This window comes from Mytilus californianus, unplaced genomic scaffold, assembly GCF_021869535.1.
Source record: "Mytilus californianus isolate M0D057914Y unplaced genomic scaffold, xbMytCali1.0.p SCAF_8, whole genome shotgun sequence".
NCBI lineage: Eukaryota > Metazoa > Mollusca > Bivalvia > Mytilida > Mytilidae > Mytilus > Mytilus californianus.
Genome location: NW_026262734.1, coordinates 56,969,106 through 56,991,018, shown reverse-complemented (window position 1 = coordinate 56,991,018; position 21,913 = coordinate 56,969,106). Strand labels below are relative to the sequence as shown.

The 21,913-nt window shown below is 33.0% G+C and overlaps 1 protein-coding gene across 1 annotated transcript in view; it reads right to left on the bottom strand.

Moving 5' to 3' along the window:
- Positions 1–379: 379 nt before the first annotated feature.
- The window catches only part of LOC127711078 (uncharacterized), a 1,247,322-nt gene continuing 1,225,788 nt past the window's right edge, over positions 380–21,913 (bottom strand). Inside the window, exon 18 of the mRNA XM_052217043.1 lies at positions 380–541. Within this exon, the coding sequence (XP_052073003.1) occupies position 541 (1 nt within the window). The 3' untranslated portion in view covers positions 380–540. The remainder of the gene's footprint in view (positions 542–21,913) is intronic.

The following is a 21,913-nucleotide window of genomic DNA, read 5'->3' as shown; positions in this document are numbered from 1 at the left end:
TGAGAAAAAATAAGAATGTCGAGAATATGTCGAGAAATTTCAAGACAGTATTCAAATGTCAAGAATTTGTCAAGAAATTTTAAGACCATATTCAGAATGTCGAGAATATGTCAAGTAAATTTCATACAAATTTAATATAAATGAGAATTTGTCAAGAAAAATTAAGACACAAGTCATACTTTTGGAGAATGTCGAGTAAAAGTTCATGCAAATTAAGACAAAAACTGGTCTTTTCAGACTTTTAGACTTTTGTAGTGACTTATTGCATGAAATTCAAAAAAATATAGTCAGTACTGTTTGTATTTTTTTGTGTGTGCCAAACCTGAATATTCACACAATTAATGTTCTGACTTCATGTTTTTGGATGTCTGTTGTTTATTGAAATGCTTGAAACAGTAAAATACAAACCATTCACTGATAGTATCTTTAACATGTACACAGTCTGCCAGTGCCTTCCCTGTAGAGTTTATTCTTTGATTCAGTAATGGTAACACTTTATCTAAGAATTTCTAGTCATGTTCATGAACATTCTTCCATAATTCTACAAATATAAAAAATTGTTATTATCAATAATAATCATACACATAAACAGGCATTCTCCTGAGTCAATTTTCTTTTTCGCCATCTCTTTTGCCATATAATTTGTTTAAAATTTTCCTTCTTTCTAACAAAAAAAATCAGTTTGTCGCATTGTTGTCTTCTTATTCTACATATCTATTTTTTAATCTACATATTAATAAATAAAGCAGCAATATATATCATGAAATAAACAGTTTTGTTTTCCAGGAACATGGGATTCATCTTCAACAACTTTATCAGATACTTCCTGTCTACTTAACTTGTTAAAAGAAAAAGAGGACATGCAAAACTATGCCTTAAACATGTGGGTCACTAAATGGTTGTGAAGAACTTTCTTCAAAATCATTTCCATCAAAGTTGTAAAAAAATCCTGTAAGTTACATGTGACACCATTCAGCCACACCATTTCATTAAACAGTACTATCAAAGCCTTTATCATTAGTCTTTTTATAGCTCTATAAGATGCAATCAGCTGATTATTGATTTTCTGTCATAATTGTAACGAGTTTATGGTGAATTCACCAATATTGTCTGATAAGGGATAAAGTTTGAGAAACCTGCATAAAAGCAAGCAAGATAGACGAAGTCTAACCGCTATATTATTTTTGCCAATAACAAATTTTAAATGCTACAATTCTAATTTTTTGCAAAAAAGGCCAAAATGGGGACTGCCAGGGGAAATCCAGAAAATAAAGTTCTTAATATTTTATTCAATTTAGAAAAAAGTGAGAAAAAGGGACACATCTTTTGCTCTTACAACTGTACTTTTATAATATATGGGGGAACATTAAATTCTTTTTAAACAAACATTTTCTCAAAAGTTTGGTTTTCTGATATTTCTCTTCATGCAAAATATACTAATCAAATGAGTAACAAACTAGACAATAGAAAAAAGTATTTTCTAAGAATTATTGTCTGCTTTTCCAATGACATTTGAATTTGGCATGGTACATTCATTTTGTAACTCCTTAAATTTGTCAAATGTTGAAAACAATTTTACCTGAAAATATGAGGCAACATTTTCTTGAACTTTTTGTGTGAGGAAAGTTAGTGGGGTTAATAACTTTAAATTATTTCAAATATGTAATTTAAAATTCTTAGAAATTTATTATAAATTGTCCTGAAAACTGAATAACATGCACAGCAGACCAGTTTTGTTTGGTTTCAGAAAATCACATAAGCATTAATTGTAGATTTAAATGCCTAGAAAAAAAATAACACTCTTAACAAAACTAAGTGCAGTATTCCACTCAATGAGTAAATCTAAATAATTACCTTCAATTTCAGATGAAGAAATGTCTTCATCAAACCAAACAATTTTCTTTAGTGTTAATGTGTATCTTCATACTTCAACTTCAAACAGTGCAGCAATATACATTCTGTTTTTGGAGCCTAAAAATAACAATAAAACTGTAGGTTACTTTTCTAAAGAATTCTTTTTTATTTTTTTTTATTTTTATGTCAAGACATCTAACTTTCATTTCAACAATCAAATCAAAATAGCAGCTTTGCAGAAATGCAAGCAGAAAAATTTGAAGATCATTCAATATATTAAAGATTCAAAGTATCAGCAAACAGGAAGAAGGCGTCTAACCAATCTGAAGAGTGTTCACACACTACAAATCGTTGCTACCAAGCTGCTGACCACAAATATAGTCATTCTGATTAATAGTATTGGAGAAATATGTAGTCCTATAATATAACTCTGTAAGTTCCTATCATTGCCATTCAACGTTTTTTTATCGGATATTTTTTTACTATCAGTAGTTCAGCATTGATAGTAAAAATAAATATCTGATAAAAAAATGTTGAATGCAAATGATATGACCCTACCAAGTCTTATATCATGTATATTATAGAACTAAGGAAATATGCAGATAGAAAATTTTGTGTTCATTCACCATACTGTAATCTTATGGAATTGGCACACAGAAAAAAGGTGTCTGACAGAATTGAAAACTGCTGGCACATTACATTTCATCACTGTCAGCCTAGTGCAACAAAATAATTCTTATGCCTTCTCTTGCATTTATTTCTCATGTTAAGTTTGAACAACCATGCAAGAATTTAAGATAAGCTTTGACAAACACTCCTGGCTAAATTTTTTTATATGCAGAAAAAAAAAAAAAATTGCAGACAAATTTGTCTGTTTTATATTGTTTTATACTGTATTTCATCAGTTCAACAATTTTTCAAATGTGTAAAAATTTCTTCCAAGTACTTTTTCATTTTTTAAAGAACAACAAAAAAAGTGTTTTTTAGTTTTTTAGTTATTGCCTATGTACCTGTGTACCTTGCATTGGATATATAAAATATGTGCAACACAGGGGACATTGGAAATCTGTTCTTTTATTATCAGTCAGGGATATAACTCTATAGGGTTATTACAGAATATATCTTGCATGTGTTATTACAGATACTTTCATGAGTTGTCTACTCTTTAATCCTTAAATTTTCTAAATCTGTAATAACATATGTTTGTTATTTGTAAAATAAATCATAAATAGTTTTATTTTTAGTGGGCTCTAGGGAACTCTTGAAACTTTGTGCAGAAACTAAATGCATAGCCTTGATAACTAATTTTTGAATTAAATTAATACATTTTTCATTAACCATGGTAAATCAATGAGACAAGGCTTTTAAGGGATAAACTTAGCTGTAATAACAAGGCTTAGTTATTAAAGGCATGTAACTTATTATATATCTCAAGTGGTTTTCAAGATAATAGACAAAACTTGCATTTTACCCCTATGTTCTATTCTTAGTCATGTCATCCATAGTGTTTGGTAGGCAGGGTCATCAGATTAAAAACTAGATACCAGTTGATGATTGTGGCTAAGTTTGGTTAAATTTGACTCAGTAGTTTCAGAGGAGATGATCTATGTAAAAGTTAACAAAAGTTAACAAAAGGTCAGTGGCCCTTTGGGCCAGGTGAGATTAAAATAAATGTGGATAGTGTCCACATGTGGACACCGATGATGCCCCCACTTGCATATCATTCTTAATATGTTTCTTAACTTGCAAAAAAGATCTGTTTGCAGATTGTTAAACAAATGTTCTGATTACCGTGCTTGTACCAAAGAATAATGATAAAAAAGATATAAAACAAAAAATTTAAAGAACATACATTTTTGTACTAAAAAATAAGAATGTTAGCTTGAACATGTTCATGATGTTGAATAAAGATAGAGAAAATTTATAAGTACATGTACAAGGGTACTATAAACATAATACATTCAGATGGAAAGTTGAAGAAAAAACACTTTAAATGACAATTTCTACAGCACATTTTCGACAAAACTTATGTCGATTAAAAACCTCCTGATCTGAGTCCTAATCTCCTGACCAAAATTTCCCAATCTCCTGACCAAAATTTCCCAATCTCCTGATCTGAGTTTCACAGTCCATCACATGTATGGATAAATAATTTTTTTGTTGTTCCTAATTTCAATTTTCAATCTTTGTCTTGATCACAGGGTCTCATGTAAATTATCTCCTCCTATAAAATGATAATCTCAATTGTAGTTTCTCATTCGTACTTTGTTTTCGGAATCAACTTCATGACTTACCCCAAATCGCAGAATGTAAAATTTATATAGACTTATGGAGTGCTTCTGCTTCTGCCAGATAATGGCCACAATCAACGAACTGATTATACTGCATGGATTTGGTGCGCATACTAGACAACCCCCCTCCCCCCAATTTTTTTAATTTAGTTCAGCTTTATCACTGAGGCTTTAAAGGCCTCGACTGACGGTGCTGATACGACCCCAGGAGGAAGAGCGTTCCAATCCTGGATAGTTCTTGGGAAGAATGAGTGTTTGCTGATGGTCGGTCTCACTAATTAGCGACAAGAAGCGACAAGAAGCGTCAAGAAGCAACAAGAAGAATAAATTTAGCGACAAGAAAACTTAATAAAAATATTATTAAAATAAATATATTAAAAAAATATGCATTGACATTTTTATTTTAATATACGGAAAGTAAAGTGATATTCATTTTTTTTAAATATTTTGATAGATATTGATAAATATAGAAATTTCCCTGTCATAGTATGATATTAATTTTTACATGTTCTTGTGTTTTAGAACAATAATCATGATAATATATTTATTTTATAAATTTTTTAACACTCTCTTTGTCTAAAATATAATAAACCGACTGCATGCAAAATGCATTATACGTGAATCAGTGTCCAGAAAAGATAATGTTACTAAAACGTGAATATTTTATTTGGGTATTGACTTATCAAACAATATGTATGATGTTTATGCATAGTTTAAAGTTGATTGAAGATTAAAGGTAATTTAAGACAATGTTGAGTGTTCAACAGTTGCTCACTATTTACAATTATTGTATATTCCGGCGCGTGTAGTTGTACAGTCTGACGCGTGTACAAAATTATAGGTGTTAACTGAATGTTATTGTAGCAATACAATAAGGGACACATGTCCTTTACTCCAACCATTATTCTAATTTGTTTATCCTTAAGCGTCATTATGCTTCTATGAAAAGAAGTAATTCTTACAAGAAAATAATAAAAAAAACCTCCTAATGTTATCTTGACTCATTAATTCCTTCATCTATCAATATAATAAAAAAAAAAAGAAAATCTCTTTATAGCCATGATAGCTGTCAATGCAAATTTTTTTTTTAATATATTTATTCTAATTATATTTTTATAAGTTTTCTTGTCGTTAAATAGTCTTCTTGTTGCTTCTTGTCGCTAAATTTATTCTTCTTGTCGCTTCTTGTCTCTAAATTTAGTGAGACCCCTGATTACTTTGATAATGATATTAAATATGAAAGGATGACTTTATTAGAGAGTGAAAACATAGAAACTGTTTGGTTTAAGATTTTTCCAAAACACAAAGAATCATTTTTATTATGTTTTGTATACAGACCACCTAATAGCCAAACCTCTTGGTATACTAATTTTGAAAATGAGGTTGTAAATGGCTTATCTATAAATGATAATATATTGTTAATGGGTGACTTTAATATTGATTTTTTGAAGCCTCTTCCTTCTAAATGGTCATCTTTTATTACAACATATGGCCTTCATCAAATGGTGGTTGACCCTACTAGAGTTACTTCTACTAGTGTCACTTTAATTGATCATATTTACAGTACTAATCCTACAAGTCTTATCAATGTTACAGTACCATCATACGCCCCAGGTGATCATTATCCTGTTAGCTGTACTGTAAACAAATTTGCAAAGCTTATTAAAGACAAATCAGATTCACATTTTGAGATCAAATACAGAAACTTCAAAACATTTAATGATGAAATGTTTTTACAAGATTTGTCAAATCAACCATTCGATATAATACACGAAATCAATGATTCAAACCAAGCAATGGACATGTGGCATTACTTACTTGTCAATGTTTTAGATAAACATGCACCAGTTGTTACTAGACGTGTAAAAAATAAATATCAACCAGAATGGTATACTAATGAAATTGGTAAATCAAAATTCCAAAGAGATTATTTTCACAAAAAGAAAGACACTGAAAATTATAAAAAATATAGGAATAAAACTAGTGAATTAATTCGTTCTGCAAAATCAAAATATTTTATGGATGCAATAGATAACGATAAAAACTGTAGAATTCTTTGGAGGCATTTGAAGGATATGAATTCAACAACAAAACAGGAAATTGACATTTTAACACACGAAGGAAAAGTACTTATAAACAAAAATGATATTGCTAACTGCTTAAATGATCATTTTAGCACAGTAGGTGAGAAGCTGATATCAAATCCTCACAACAGTTTTAAATCTGAGAAAATTAACAACTATGTCAAATCAAAAATAAATGATGATGCTAAATTCTCATTATATACTGTCACAAATGATGAGGTTCTACAAGCTCTAAAAAATCTAGACATAACTAAATCAACCGGAACTGATGGTGTTGGACCAAGAATTTTAAAATTATCAAGATCGATTGTAGCAAGCCCCCTTGCTCACATAATAAACCTTAGTTTATGTACAGGAATATTTCCTAATATATTAAAATTTGCTAAAGTTGCTCCCATATTTAAAGGAGGGGATAAAACAGATCCAAACAATTATCGACCCATTTCAATTTTACCCACTGTGTCCAAGTTATTTGAAAAAACTGTCTTTAAACAACTATATTTATTCTTAACCACACACAAATTATTAATACAACAGCAGTCTGGATTTAGAGAAAAACATTCTTGTCATACAGCACTCATTAAAATAATTGATAAATGGTTAGAGGAATTGGACAATGGAAATTTTACCGCTGTTCTATTTTTAGATTTTAAGAAGGCATTTGATACAGTAAATCACAATATACTTTTATCTAAACTAAAATTATACAATTGTGATGAACACTCTGTAAAATGGTTTTCATCATACCTCTCTCAGAGAATGCAAAAAGTCAAGTTAGGAACCACCGAATCAGAATATAAAACTGTAACTTTTGGAGTTCCCCAAGGTTCTATACTTGGACCTTTATTGTTCCTTATCTATATCAATGACTTACCATTAACCTTAGAATATACAGAATCTGATCTATATGCTGATGATACAACTTTACATTTGTCATCTAAATCTATCGTAAATTTAAATATATGTTTGAATAAAGACTTAGACAATGTTATTAAATGGTGTAAAGAAAATGATATGATGATAAATAGCAAGAAATCAAAATGTATGCTTGTTGGATCAGACAGAAAACTGGAAAGCTGCAATGAATGTTTATGTGTTTTATCACAAGATAATATCACTTTAGATAATGTTGAAGTTGAAAAACTTCTTGGAATTCATATTGATAAAAATCTATCATGGTCAAATCAAATTGATAAAATATGCGAAACTATTTCAACCAGAATATACCTGTTAAAAAGGTTGAAACGTTATTTACCGTTAAAAGGTCTTATTCTTTTTTACAATAGCTATATATTACCCATTATTGACTACTGTTGTACAGTATGGGGTCTTACCACAAACTGTAATCTGGAGAGGATACATAAGCTCCAAAAACGTGCTGCAAGATTAGTTTTATCTGTTTCTTTTGATTTTCCATCAACATTAATGTTTAAAAAGCTTGCATGGATGACTATATTTACAAGAATACAATATTTTCAAGCTGTGTTAATGTTTAAATGTATGAATGGTCTAGCACCTGATTATCTATCTATTAAATTTACTGCTTGTACTGATCTTTATAATTATTGTCTCAGGTCGACAACATCAAGACTTCTTCATGTACCAAGACCTAATTCTGAATTTTTAAAAAGAACATTTAAATATTCTGGTCTTATTACTTGGAATAATTTACCAAATAATATTAAAGAAATAAATAATTTAGATACATTTAAGATCAAATGTTCAAACTATTTTCAAACTGTACAGAATGAAGATGCTTGATTCTAATGTATTTTTTCTTCTTCTATTGAATGCATATGTACTTATTTAATATTTAAGCTGCTATGTATAACAGTATTATGTATTTTATTTTGTTTGTATTTTGTTTTTTTTTTTTTTGTTTTTTTTTCTTTTCTATTTGTATTAATAGTTTTTGAAGGCCTCATGGAAGATTAACATGTAATTGTTAAATGTGTTACCTTCGTTAAATAAAGAATTTTATTATTATTATTTATTATGGTACTTGACTTTGAGTGAGTTTAATCTTTTGGCAATTGTGTATTAAAGTTTTATGTCATTATCATGATTATCATTTGATGGCAAAATTACCCGTAAATCCAACAGTCAGACATCTTCGCTGGCCAAGGGTTACGATCCACTTCCCTCCTCTCCTGAGCTTGCGAAGATGACAGTCAGACTGTTGTCTTTTTTTTTATAAATTGTACTATACATCCCAGCATAATCAATCAATTAAAATGTGTTCAAAAAGAAATTGAAGTCCCTACCTGATGGCTGTAGATTTAAGTAACAAATTAAAGTTACTGTTAAGGAAGAATAATTTAGTAAAATCTCCAGCCGGCCAAAGAAGGGAGACAACCGGACAAGATAGCTTTTTCCCATAATATACAAAATCGTAATGGGTTATGCTTTACATAATTTTCCGGAATTTGATACCATTGCACACTGTCTCGAGCTCCCTATAATGACGGTACCTCGAATGACCGAATAACACCGTTATTATCCAAATAACACTTGTAATGAACGAATAACACTTGAAATGTTACCCCTATAATGAGGGTAGGAATGCCTTTACCATCAGGCGTCAAACGGTCATTCTTGGCTACCGTTAGCGTCAAATTGGTAAAATTTTTACCGTGATTCGTCAAAATATCCTTATCGTGATTCGTCAAAATATCCTTATCGTGATTCGTTAGAAGTCTCAAATCATTATCGTTACCGTTATTTTTGGAAAAAAATTAACGTGATTCGTCAAAATCAGTCGATTTTTTAATCGTCTAAAAGAAAGTGTACATTTTATCGTAATTATAATGCACCAAAAATTACCGTTAACGTCATCTGGCAAGAGTTTTTACCGTTATTCGCCGTGAAGGTACCCCCATTCCCACCCTCTACAAGTAAGCGAGGGGCTGGATAGAGTTTACAGAATAGAGAAAAATTGGCAGAAGTTGCAGAATAAAAGGCAAAAAATAAATAAATAAAGAACAAAGAGAGAAAAAAATAGATAATAATGGGGTGCTGAAATAGCAGAATAGACCGAGAATAACTGTGAGGTGCTGAAATCAATAGAGATCGAATGATGGTCAAATTAAAAAAAGAAATACGGAATAAAGAGTAAATGAATGAAGGACCCCATTCAGGCTTACTGTTGTGTCATGCATGTGCATATATATGTTTGGAAACAGCAGATTTTATTTATAAATATGTAAAATGGTAAATTTATTGGAGCAGCCCCGTTATCCCGACGGAGAAAGGAGAAAAGGGGTAGATAAGGGAGACAAAAATGTTTGATGTTATCATTTGATAGATTTTATACTTACTATAGTAAATATACTTTTTAACTTTCAAATTCAAGGGACCAAATTATCTTTTCTAAATCTACAAATTAGCAGTATAAAAATTCTCGTCCATCCTGCATTTGTCCTGTGTTATCTAGATGTCTTTGGTTCTTGTGTGTCGTTAATTGGCCAGTTGCAGTCTTATTGAATCTCCCATATCTCCATTTACAACACTTTTATTTAACATACATACTTGTATGTGTACTTGTTATAAAATCTCTTTTAAAGATCGTAAGTACCCTCTGACTTTTTCCGACGCTCATGGAGTCATGTCAGGTATACTTCCGAAATGATATCGAATTTCTTCTAAACAGTCCAATAACAGATATTTTTTTCTTCTTATTTAGCAGCATTTGGATTTCTACTTAAAAAAAAATCATCGGGAAACGGTGTGCATCAAACTCAGTTGCAAATTCAATGCAAACAGACAGCTTAACAGTCAGTGAAAATAATACTGAGGTTCTTGAAGCAGAAGAAACAACACTTCTATCTTGTGAAAGGACAAGACAGAGACTAGCTTTAAAAAAAAGCAACAAATTTGATCGATTTTTATTAAAACGAGATTTCTATACATTAGTTTTTCATGTTAGAGGTCGGGAGACAAGAGAAAGGGGATGGGAGAAAGGAGAAAAGGGGCGGGAGAAAGGAGAAAGGGGGCGGGAGAAAGGAGAAAGGTACCCCCTGTCCGCCCCCTCAACACTAGCGGCAACTCAGATGGACATCACAAACTAGTACATTAGCTTACTAGTGTCAAGCTATCCAGCAATTCTCATCCTGCAATTCTCTTGCGATAAAGCTATCCTGCAATTCGTCATCCTGCAATTGCCAATTTAACCGACTGCTGTTCAATGATAAAAATCTGTCGTGATACATACATTTTTTACCTTGCATTATCAGATGGCAATTATAATTCAATCAATTGACAATTTTGTAAATAGTTGATTATTTTGAAATTTACTAATAAAATTGGGAGAACAAACTTAATCTTAATAGTGTAATTGGCGCCGGTAAAATTCATCATGTCAACTTTTTTTTATAGAAAAAGCATTTTTTTTACAGAAAAACATTTTTTTTTTTATAGAAAAAGCATTTTTTTATAGAAAATCATTTTTTTATAGAAAAACATTTATTTATAGAAAATTATTTTTTTTTATAGAAAAAACATTTTTTTATAGGAAATCATTTTTTTTTATAGAAAAACTTTTTTTTTACAATAAATTTCTTTTTAAAAAATAATATAATTCTGAATTATTAGTTTTGCATTTTATGAAGTAATTCGATGTTCTGTGGTATATTTTAGTAGTTTTTTTTGTATTTTGTGAAGTTCTGTGGTATATTTTGGGTGTTCTGTGGTATTCTGTGGTGTTCTGTGGTAAAAAGACGCTCCGCCGACGCCCCATTACTCCGACGCCTCATTGGTCCGCGGACACCCCAATAGTCCGACGCCCCATTAGTCCGACACCCCATAGGTCAGACGCCCCAATAGTCCGACACCCCAATATTCCGACACGGAATAATTTAACAATATTGTATATTTTTTTAAGTTAAAAGTCCTGGTGACGCGTTCATTTAATATGATAATTGATTTATTACTATACTATAATATAAAAATATTAATTTTCGCGAACCATTTAGGTCACGGAAATTCCATTGTTTGCCATCAGTAAGGAGAGTTGTACAAATAATGTGAATACACAGAACCCCGATCCAATTCATCTTTTGCTAAAAGTATTTATCATTTTCTGTTTTGTATCACCTAACATCATTCCATTTTTCTCTAATTTCGATTAAAATATGCCAAAACCTGCAGTAAAAATAGATGTATGCCACAAATAAACATTCCCCGATTGGTTGAACTACCATGGCGTCGATGTAAAGCAACGCAAGCCTCGATGTAAAGCACACGCTTCCCAAGAGTAAGGAGAGTTGTACAAATAATGTGAATACCCAGACCCCCGATCCAATTTATCTTTTGCTAAAAGTGTTCATCATTTTCTGTTTTGTATCTACCAACAACATTCCATTTTTCTATAATCCCGATTTAAACATGTCAAAACCTGCAGTAAAAATAGATGTATGCCCCAAGTAAACATTTCCCGATTGGTTGAAAAGCTGTGGCCTCGATGTAAAGCAACGCAAGCACACGCAAACATTTCCGTTGATATGTTGAACTTCGACCCCGCGATTCAGCCAATTCACAAGGAGATTTTCTTGCGCTCAAGTGTAATTCTAAGTGAAGTATACTGGTAAAGTAAAATTATATTCTTTTACAGAAATATTTACACATTTTATCATTAATGTATTGTCATGCTTCTGCATATTTACGCTGAGCTTTAGTTAAATATAATTCTATAATTTTGCTACGTCCAGCATTAAGAGTAAGAATATTTCGCGCCAAAACAAGAAAATAACCTGTATCACCAAATAAGTTTATCAGCATCTTTCTGAAATTTTTCAATAGAAAATAGTGTTTAGTATAGAGAAATTTTGGTAAGTATTACTCATTAATGTTAAGGTTCTCCAGAGGTGGTTCTCTAGACCTTCTTGGCGGTCAATTTAATCCCATTTATCAATTATCCCCGATGACAGAATGGAAACCCAGTCGATTTGTGTCATGAGTGAAAATCTTATCTATTTGAAATCGAATGCTCAAGGTCTCTGCTACATGCCTGAATCCTTATAATTACTTATACTAAAATATCCAAACGTAAGCCAAAAACATTAAATCGACCCCTAACCTCAATTTGGATAGCCTGACGCCAATATTGACCATACCAACCCCGGATCTTTTTTCCTTATGAACCAATCTGAGCATATTATAGGTCTATACAAGGTGTCATTTTCATTGTGAAAGCCTTGGCTAACTTTAAGATGTGTTTTTCTACGTTAATAAGTGCTTCATTAAGCAGAAAACACGATAAACCAACATAAAAGCATAGAAAACCAACATAAAGGCAATGACACATAAGAGTGAAAATCTTCCCCCAGCTCCGCCCAGGCATGCAATTGGAGTATATTTTAGCTCAAACGAATGCTCAGGGTGTCCGCTACATGCCTGAATCTTTACTTATGCTAAAATATGTGAACGTAAGCCAAAAACATATTTAATCGACCCCTACCCCCAATTTGGATAGCCAGACGCCAATATTGACCATACAAAACCCCGATTTTTTTCCCTAGGGATTAATCTGAGCATATTATAGATCTATACAAGGTGTCATTTTCATTGTAAATGCCTTGGCTAACTTTAAGATGTGTTTTCCTACATAAATATGTGCTTCATTAAGCAGAAAACACGATAAACCAACATCAAAGCCTAGAATACCAACATAAAAGCAATTATTCAAAAGAGTTAAAATCTTCCCCCAAGCACCGCCAAGGCATAGCATTGTAGAATATTATAGCTCAAACGAAAAATCAAGGTCTCTGCTACATGCCTGAATCTTTACTTATACTAAAATATGTGAACGTAAGCCAAAAAAATATTTAATCGACCCCTACCCAAAATTTGGATAGCCAGACGCCAATATTGACCATACAAAACCCGGATCTTTTTACCCTAGGGACCAAACTGAGCATATTATAGGTCTATACAAGGTGTCATTTTCATTGTAAAGGCCTTGGCTAACTTTAAGATGTGTTTTTCTACATAAATATGTGCTTCATTAAGCAGAAAACACGATAAACCAACATCAAAGCCAAGAAAACCAACATAAAGGCAATTACTCAAAAGAGTAAAAATCTTCCCCCAGCACCGTCCAGGCATGGCATTGGATATATCATAGCTCAAACGAATGCTCAAGGTCTCTGCTACATGCCTGAGTCCTTACTTATACTAAAATATGCGAACGTAAGCCAAAAACATATTTAATCGACACCTACCCTCAGTTTGGATAGCCAGACGCCAATATTGACCATACCAACCCCGGATCTTTTTCCCTAGGGATTAAACTGAGCATATTATAGGTCTATACAAGGTGTCATTTTCATTGTAAAGGCCTTGGCTAACTTTAAGATGTGTTTTCCTACATACATAGGTGCTTCATTAAGCAGAAAACACGATAAACCAACATCAAAGCCTAGAAAACCAACATAAAGGCAATTACTCAAAAGAGTAAAAATCTTCCCCCAGCACCGCCAAGGCATAGCATTGGGGTATATTATAGCTCAAACAAATGCTCAGGGTGTCTGCTGCATGCCTGAATCTTTACTTATACTTAAATATGTGAACGTAAGCCAAAAAAATATTTAATCGACCCCTACCCCCAATTTGGATAGCCAGACGCCATTATTGACCATACCAAACCCGGATCTTTTTACCGTAGGGATTAAACTGAGCATATTATAGATCTATACAAGGTGTCATTTTCATTGTAAATGCCTTGGCTAACTTTAAGATGTGTTTTCCTACATAAATATGTGCTTCATTAAGCAGAAAACACGATAAACCAACATCAAAGCCTAGAAAACCAACATAAAGGCAATTATTCAAAAGAGTTAAAATCTTCCCCAAGCACCGCCCAGACATAGCATTGGGGAATATTATAGCTCAAACGAAAAATCAAGATCTCTGCTACATGCTTGAATCCTTACTTATACTAAAATATGCAAACGTAAGCCAAAAACATATTAAATCGACCCCTAACCTCAATTTGGATAGCCAGACGCCAATATTGACCATACCAACCCCGGTTCTTTTTTCCTTAGGAACCAATCTGAGCATATTATAGGTCTATACAAGGTGTCATTTTCATTGTGGAAGCCTTGGCTAACTTTAAGATGTGTTTTCTACGTTAATAATTGCTTCATTAGGCAGAGAACACGATAAACCAACATAAAAGCATAGAAAACCAACAGAAAGGCAATGACCCATAAGAGTGAAAATCATCCCCCAGCACCGCCCAGGCATACAATTGGGATATATTTTAGCTCAAACGAATGCTCAAGGTCTCTGCTACATGCCTGAATCCTTACATATACTAAAATATGCAAACGTAAGCCAAAAACATATTAAACCGACCCTAACCTCAATTTGGATAGCCAGACGTCAATATTGACCATACCAACCCCGGATTTTTTTTCCTTAGGAACCAATCTGAGCATATTATAGGTCTATACAAGGTGTCATTTTCATTGTGAAAGCCTTGGTTAACTTTAAGATGTGTTTTCTTCGTTAATAAGTGCTTCATTAAGCAGAGAACACGATAAATCAACATAAAAGCATAGAAAAACAACATAAAGGCAATGACCCATAAGAGTTAAAATCTTCCCCTAGCGACGCCCAGGCTTGCAATTGGAGTACATTTTAGCTTAAACGAATGCTCAGGGTGTCTGCTACATGCCTGAATCTTTACTTATGCAAAAATATGTAAACGTAGGCCAAAAACAAATTTAATCGACCCTTAACCCCAATTTGGATAGCCAGACGCCAATATTGACCATACAAAACCCGGATCTTTTTTCCCTAGGGATTAAACTGAGCATATTATAGATCTATACAAGGTGTCATTTTCATTGTAAATGCCTTGGTTAACTTTAAGATGTGTTTTCCTACATAAACAGGTGCTTCATTAAGCCTAAAACACGATAAAGCAACATCAAAGCCTAGAAAACCAACATAAAGGCAATTACTCAAAAGAGTAAAAATCTTCCCCCAGCACCGCCCAGGCAAGGTATGGTGTATATTATAGCTCCAACGAATGCTCAAGGTCTCTGCTACATGCCTGAATCCTTACTTATACTAAAATATGCAAACGTAAGCCAAAAACATATTAAATCGACCCCTAACCTCAATTTGGATAGCCTGACGCCAATATTGACCATACCAACCCCGGATCTTTTTTCCTTAGGAACCAATCTGAGCATATTATAGGTCTATACAAGGTGTCATTTTCATTGTGAAAGCCTTTGCTAACTTTAAGATGTGTTTTTCTACGTTAATAAGTGCTTCATTAAGCAGAAAACACGATAAACCAACATAAAAGCATAGAAAACAAACAGAAAGGCAATAACCCATCAGAGTTAAAATCTTCCCCAAGCAATGCCCAGGCATGCAATTGGGGTATTTTTTATTTCAAACAAGTCCTCAGGGTTTCTGCTACATGCCTAAAGCTTTACTTATACTAAAATATGTGAACGTAAGCCAAAAACATATTTAATCGACCCCTACCCCCAATTTGGATAGCCAGACGCCAATATTGACCATACAAAACCCGGATCTTTTTACCCTAAGGACCAAACTGAGGATATAATAGATCTATACAAGGTGGCATTTTCATTGTAAATGCCTTGGCTAAATTTAAGATGTGTTTTCCTACATAAATATGTGCTTCATTAAGCAGAAAACATGATAAACCAACATCAAAGCCCAGAAAACCAACATAAAGGCAATTACTCAAAAGAGTAAAAATCTTCCCTAAGGACCGCCCAGGCTTAGCAATGGGGTATATTATAGCTCAAACGAATGCCCAAGATCTCTGCTACATGCCTGAATCCTTACTTATACTAAAATATGTGAACGTAAGCCAAAAACATATTTAATCGACCCTTACTCTCAGTTTGGATAGCTAGACGCCAATATTGACCATACCAACCCCGGATCTTTTTTTCCTAGGGATTAAACTGAGCATATAATAGGTCTAAACAAGGTGTCATTTTAATTGTAAAGGCCTTGGCTAACTTTAAGATGTGTTTTCCTACATAAATAGGTGCTTCATTAAGCAGAAAACACGATAAACCAACATCAAATCATCCTAGAAAACCAACATAAAGGCAATTACTCAAAAGATTAAAAATCTTCCCCAGCACCGCCCAGGCATACCATTAGGGTATATTATAGCTCAAACGAATGTTCAGGTTGTCTGTTACATGCCTGAATCTTTACTTATACTAAAATATGTGAACGTAAGCCAAAAAAATATTTAATCGACCCCTACCCCAAATTTGGATAGCCAGACGCCAATATTGACCATACAAAACCCGGATCTGTTTACTTTAGGGACAAAACTGAGCATATTATAGGTCTATACAAGGTTACATTTTCATTGTAGAGGCTTTGGCTAACTTTTAGATGTGTTTTTCTACATAAATGTGTGCTTCATTAAGCAGAAAACACGATAAACCAACATCAAAGCCTAGAAAACCAACATAAAGGCAATTACTCAAAAGAGTAAAAATCTTCCCCAAGCACCGCCCAGGCATGGCATTGGTGTATATTATAGCTCAAACGAATGCTCAAGGTCTCTGCTACTTGCATGAATCCTTACTTATACTAAAATATGCAAACGTAAGCCAAAAACATATTAAATCGACCCCTAACCTCAATTCGGATAGCCAGACGCCAATATTGACCATACCAACCCCGAATCTTTTTTCCTTAGGGACCAATCTGAGCATATTATAGATCTATACAAGGTTTCATTTTCATTGTGAAAGCCTTGGCTAACTTTAAGATGTGTGTTCCCACATAAATTGGTGCTTCATTAAGCAGAAAACACGATAAACCAACATCAAAGCCTAGAAAACCAACATAACGACAATTACTCAAAAGATTGAAAATCTTCCCCCAGCACCGCCCAGACATCCAATTGGGGTATATTTTAGCTCAAACGAATACTCAAGGTGTCTGCTACATGCCTGAATCTTTACTTATACTGAAATATGTGAACGTAAGCAAAAAACATATTTAATCGACCCCTACCTCCAAATTGGATAGCCAGACGCCAATATTGACCATACCAAACCCGGATCTTTTTACCCTAAGGACCAAAGTGAGCATATTATAGATCTATACAAGGTGTCATTATCATTGTAAATGCCTTGGCTAACTTTAAGATGTATTTTCCTACATAAAAAGGTGCTTCATTAAGCAGAAAACACGTTAAACCAACATCAAAGCCTAGAAAACCAACATAAAGGCAATTACTCAAAAGATTAAAAATCTTCCCCCAGCACCGCCCAGGCATCCAATTGGAGTATATTTTAGCTCAAACGAATGCTCAAGGTGTCTGCTACATGCCTGAATCTTTACTTATACTAAAATATGTGAACGTAAGCAAAAAAAATATTTAATCGACCCCTACCCAAAATTTGGATAGCCAGACGCCAATATTGACCATACCAAACCCGGATCTTTTTACCTTAGGGATTAAACTGAGCATATTATAGGTCTATACAAGGTGTCATTTTCATTGTAAAGGCCTTGGCTAACTTTTTGATGTGTTTTTTTACATAAATGTGTGCTTCATTAAGCAGAAAACACGATAAACCAACATCAAAGCCTAGAAAACCAACATAAAGGCAATAACTCAAAAAAGTAAAAATCTTCCCCCAGCACCGGCCAGGCATGGCATTGGTGTATATTATAGCTCAAACGAATGATCAAGGTCTCTGCTACATGCCTGAATCCTTACTTATACTAAAATATGCAAACGTAAGCCAAAAACATATTAAATAAACCCCTAACCTCAATTCGGATAGCCAGACGCCAATATTGACCATACCAACCCCGAATCTTTTTTCATTAGGGACCAATCTGAGCATATTATAGGTCTATACAAGGTGTCATTTTCATTGTGAAAGCCTTGGCTAACTTTAAGATGTGTTTTCCTACATAAATACATAAATTAAGCAGAAAACACGATAAACCAACATCAAAGCCTAGAAAACCAACATAAAGGCAATTACTCAAAATATTGAAAATCTTCCCCCAGCACCGCCCAGGCATGCAATTGGGATATATTTTACCTCAAACAAATGCTCAAGGTGTCTGCTACATGCCTAAATCTTTACTTATACTAAAATATGTGAACGTAAGCCAAAAACATTTAATCGACCCCTACCCCTAATTTGGATAGCCAGACGCCAATATTGACCATACAAAACCCGGATCTTTTTACCCTAGGAATTAAACTGAGCATATTATAGATCTATACAAAGTGTCATTTTCATTGTAAATGCCTTGGCTAACTTTAGATTGTGTTTTCCTACATAAATATGTGCTTCATTAAGCAGAAAACATGATAAAACAACATCAAAGCCCAGAAAACGAACATAGAGGCAATTACTCAAAAAAGTAAAAATCTTCCCCCAGCACCGCCCAGGCATAGCATTGGGGTATATTATAGCTCAAACGAATGCTCAAGGTCTCTGTTACATGCATGAATCCTTACTTATACGAAAATATGCAAACGTAAGCCAAAAACATATTAAATCGACCCCTAACCTCAATTCGGATAGCCAGACGCCAATATTGACCATACCAACCCCGGATCTTTTTTCCTTAGGGACCAATTTGAGCATATTATAGATCTATACAAGGTGTCATTTTCATTGTGAAAGCCTTGGTTAACTTTAAGATGTGTTTTCCCACATAAATAGGTGCTTCATTAAGCAGAAAACACGATAAACCAACATCAAAGCCTAAAAAACCAACATAAAGACAATTACTCAAAAGATTGAAAATCTTCCCCCAGCACCGCCCAGGCTTCCAATTGGAGTATTTTTTTAGCTCAAACGAATGCTCAAGGTGTCTGCTACATGCCTAAATCTTTACTTATACTTAAATATGTGAACGTAAGCCAAAAACATATTTAACCGACCCCTACCCCTAATTTGGATAGCCAGACGCCAATATTGACCATACAAAACCCGGATCTTTTTTTACCCTAGGAATTAAACTGAGCATATTATAGATCTATACAAGGTGTCATTTTCATTATAAATGCCTTGGCTAACTTTAAGATGTGTTTTCCTACATAAATATGTGCTTCATTAAGCAGAAAACATGATAAAACAACATCAAAGCCCAGAAAACGAACATAAAGGCAATTACTCAAAAGAGTAAAAATCTTCCCCTAGCACCGCCCAGGCATAGCATTGGAATATTATAGCTCAAACGAATGCTCAAGGTCTCTGCTACATGCATGAATCCTTACTTATACGAAAATATGCAAACGTAAGCCAAAAACATATTAAATCGACCCCTAACCTCAATTCGGATAGCCAGACGCCAATATTGACCATAACAACCCCGGATCTTTTTTCCTTAGGGACAAATCTGAGCATACTTTAGGTCTATACAAGGTGTCATTTTCATTAAGAAAGCCTTGGCTAACTTTAAGATGTGTTTTTCTACGTAAATAAGTGCTTCATTAAGCAGAAAACACGACTTTATTCTAAAAAATTTTTACATCATTTTTCTCTATGCTTTTTTTATTTTGCCCATTATTTTCTATTCTGTATATCTTAGCACACTATTATTCTCTATTCTTATTTTTTTGTTTATTTTTGTCTATTCTTTATTTTTAGCCCTTTACTTTTGCACTGTTTGCCCATTATTCTGTATTCTTCAAACCACATCTGGACCCTTTACTATTAAATATATTCTCTGCTTATTCTTTTTTTTTTTGTTGCAAAAAACAAAAAGAAAAAGAAAAATCCCTCAGCCTTCACATATTGAATCTGATTTTACTGCACTTTGAAGAGCAATAAAGTGTAACACAGTTCATTAGACACATATATGAAAGTCCCTTTCCACGATCAACATGCTGAATCGGTAGCACCGCCTCCTCCAAAATTGATCAAATTGTCAAGCATATGTTCTGTTTGTGTTTCTAGAAGTTTATTTGCATTTCTTTGCTTGTTCGTAAACTTTCATCCCCTTTGTTTTACAGCAAATTACATGATCTGTTGGTATTATTACTTTCAATTTAAAATACTTATTTGTTTGTGAGTTTATGTGATTTAACACAGTAAAATATGATATCACCAGAAAAAAACTGTTCACTTATAAATAGACAGGAAATGAAAACTGTCAACTTAAACCATAAAGATGTTATACATACGATTTATTTGTCTGTATTTGATTTATTTTTACCAAACAGAGAATCTTTCTTTTATTGATAATCCCTGATAACATTCCAGGGATTATGTAAAATAATTCTTAAAATTTTCAGTGATTATGTAAAATCACTGGTAATTTTCAGGGATTATATATAAACAGTAGTGATTTTAGTGATTATGCAGAATCCCTGAAAAATCAGGAAATCTACATAATCCCTGATAATACAAATTCACTGTAACATATATATGTTGTCAAGAAGAAAATTCAAAGCTTTTAATCATCTCGTCACAGTTTAGGAAGTATATGTAATAGAAAAACGAAGGATATGGGGTATCCATCTATGACACAAAATAAGTACATGCACAAAAAAGCAAAGGAATAGCACTTTTATTGCTGTTCTTTAACTCAAAGTCACAATAAGAACTTCAATAAGGAGCAAAAAAAAAAAAAAACGCTTTCACCTCACTGCAAGTTTCAGGCGATCCGGCCCCTAGCACCGGTTTGAGCGGAATTCTTTGTAAAATAATTCTGGTAGACTTTTTTAAATGTTACACCAACAAATCGGGCCTGGTAAAAAAAAATACAAAAGGGATTGGACACAAGTTATAACATTAGTGACTCCCTGCCTAACTTCCGAAACCCCTCTAATGGACATTGCGGCACAATCGATAAGTTATATCTGTATTCAAGGAAGAAGGATTGCAGAGGTCCTTTTAAAAATCAAATTATCCAATGTATAGTATTATAATTTTATATGTGTTTTGGTATTCAGGTCCTCCATACATTAAAAAACGGAATTAATGTTGAAAATAATTAAGGAAACCGGTTAATTTATCCTTCGAAACTAAATAAATAAATAAAGATGAAAATTAAAAAGACTGTTTTGATTTTTTGTTTCTTATATTAATTTGAATATATGTAAATTGACATAAAAATGGCGAATTCAGCAATACGGGATAGAGTCACATTAAAAAAAAAAAATGGTCTATTTCTTTATTCACTTTTCAGCTTGAATGCTGAAATATTAACTATTGCACTATTAATTATTCATAACTACACGTTGAATAATGACTAATGAACTATTTCATTATTAATTATTGAATTTTGAAAAATGAAAAATGAATAATGGACGTACTTCAGCGCGGTCACAGAAAGCGTGACTTTCTACGGAATCTATCTTGCATATCAAGATCATTGTAATTATTACGATTTTTCTAAAATAACTATTTCTATATATTTGTTTACTGTACCGTTCGTCGATCTTTTCCTTTACGTTCTTTGTGCATTTTCTTAATCATTTGGTACCGTTCTTTGGTCAAAACATCAATAAGAACAAATGTTGTCTGTATTGAAATACCCATAAATGAGTAAATAAAATCTACCACATGCTCGTCAAGGAATCGAACTCAGCAGATGATCATTAATTTTGATATTCGAGGGAGGGCAGGAGGGCAGGACAATTTTTTGCGGATTTACTCTTCATTTTCATTTGTTACTATTTATGCC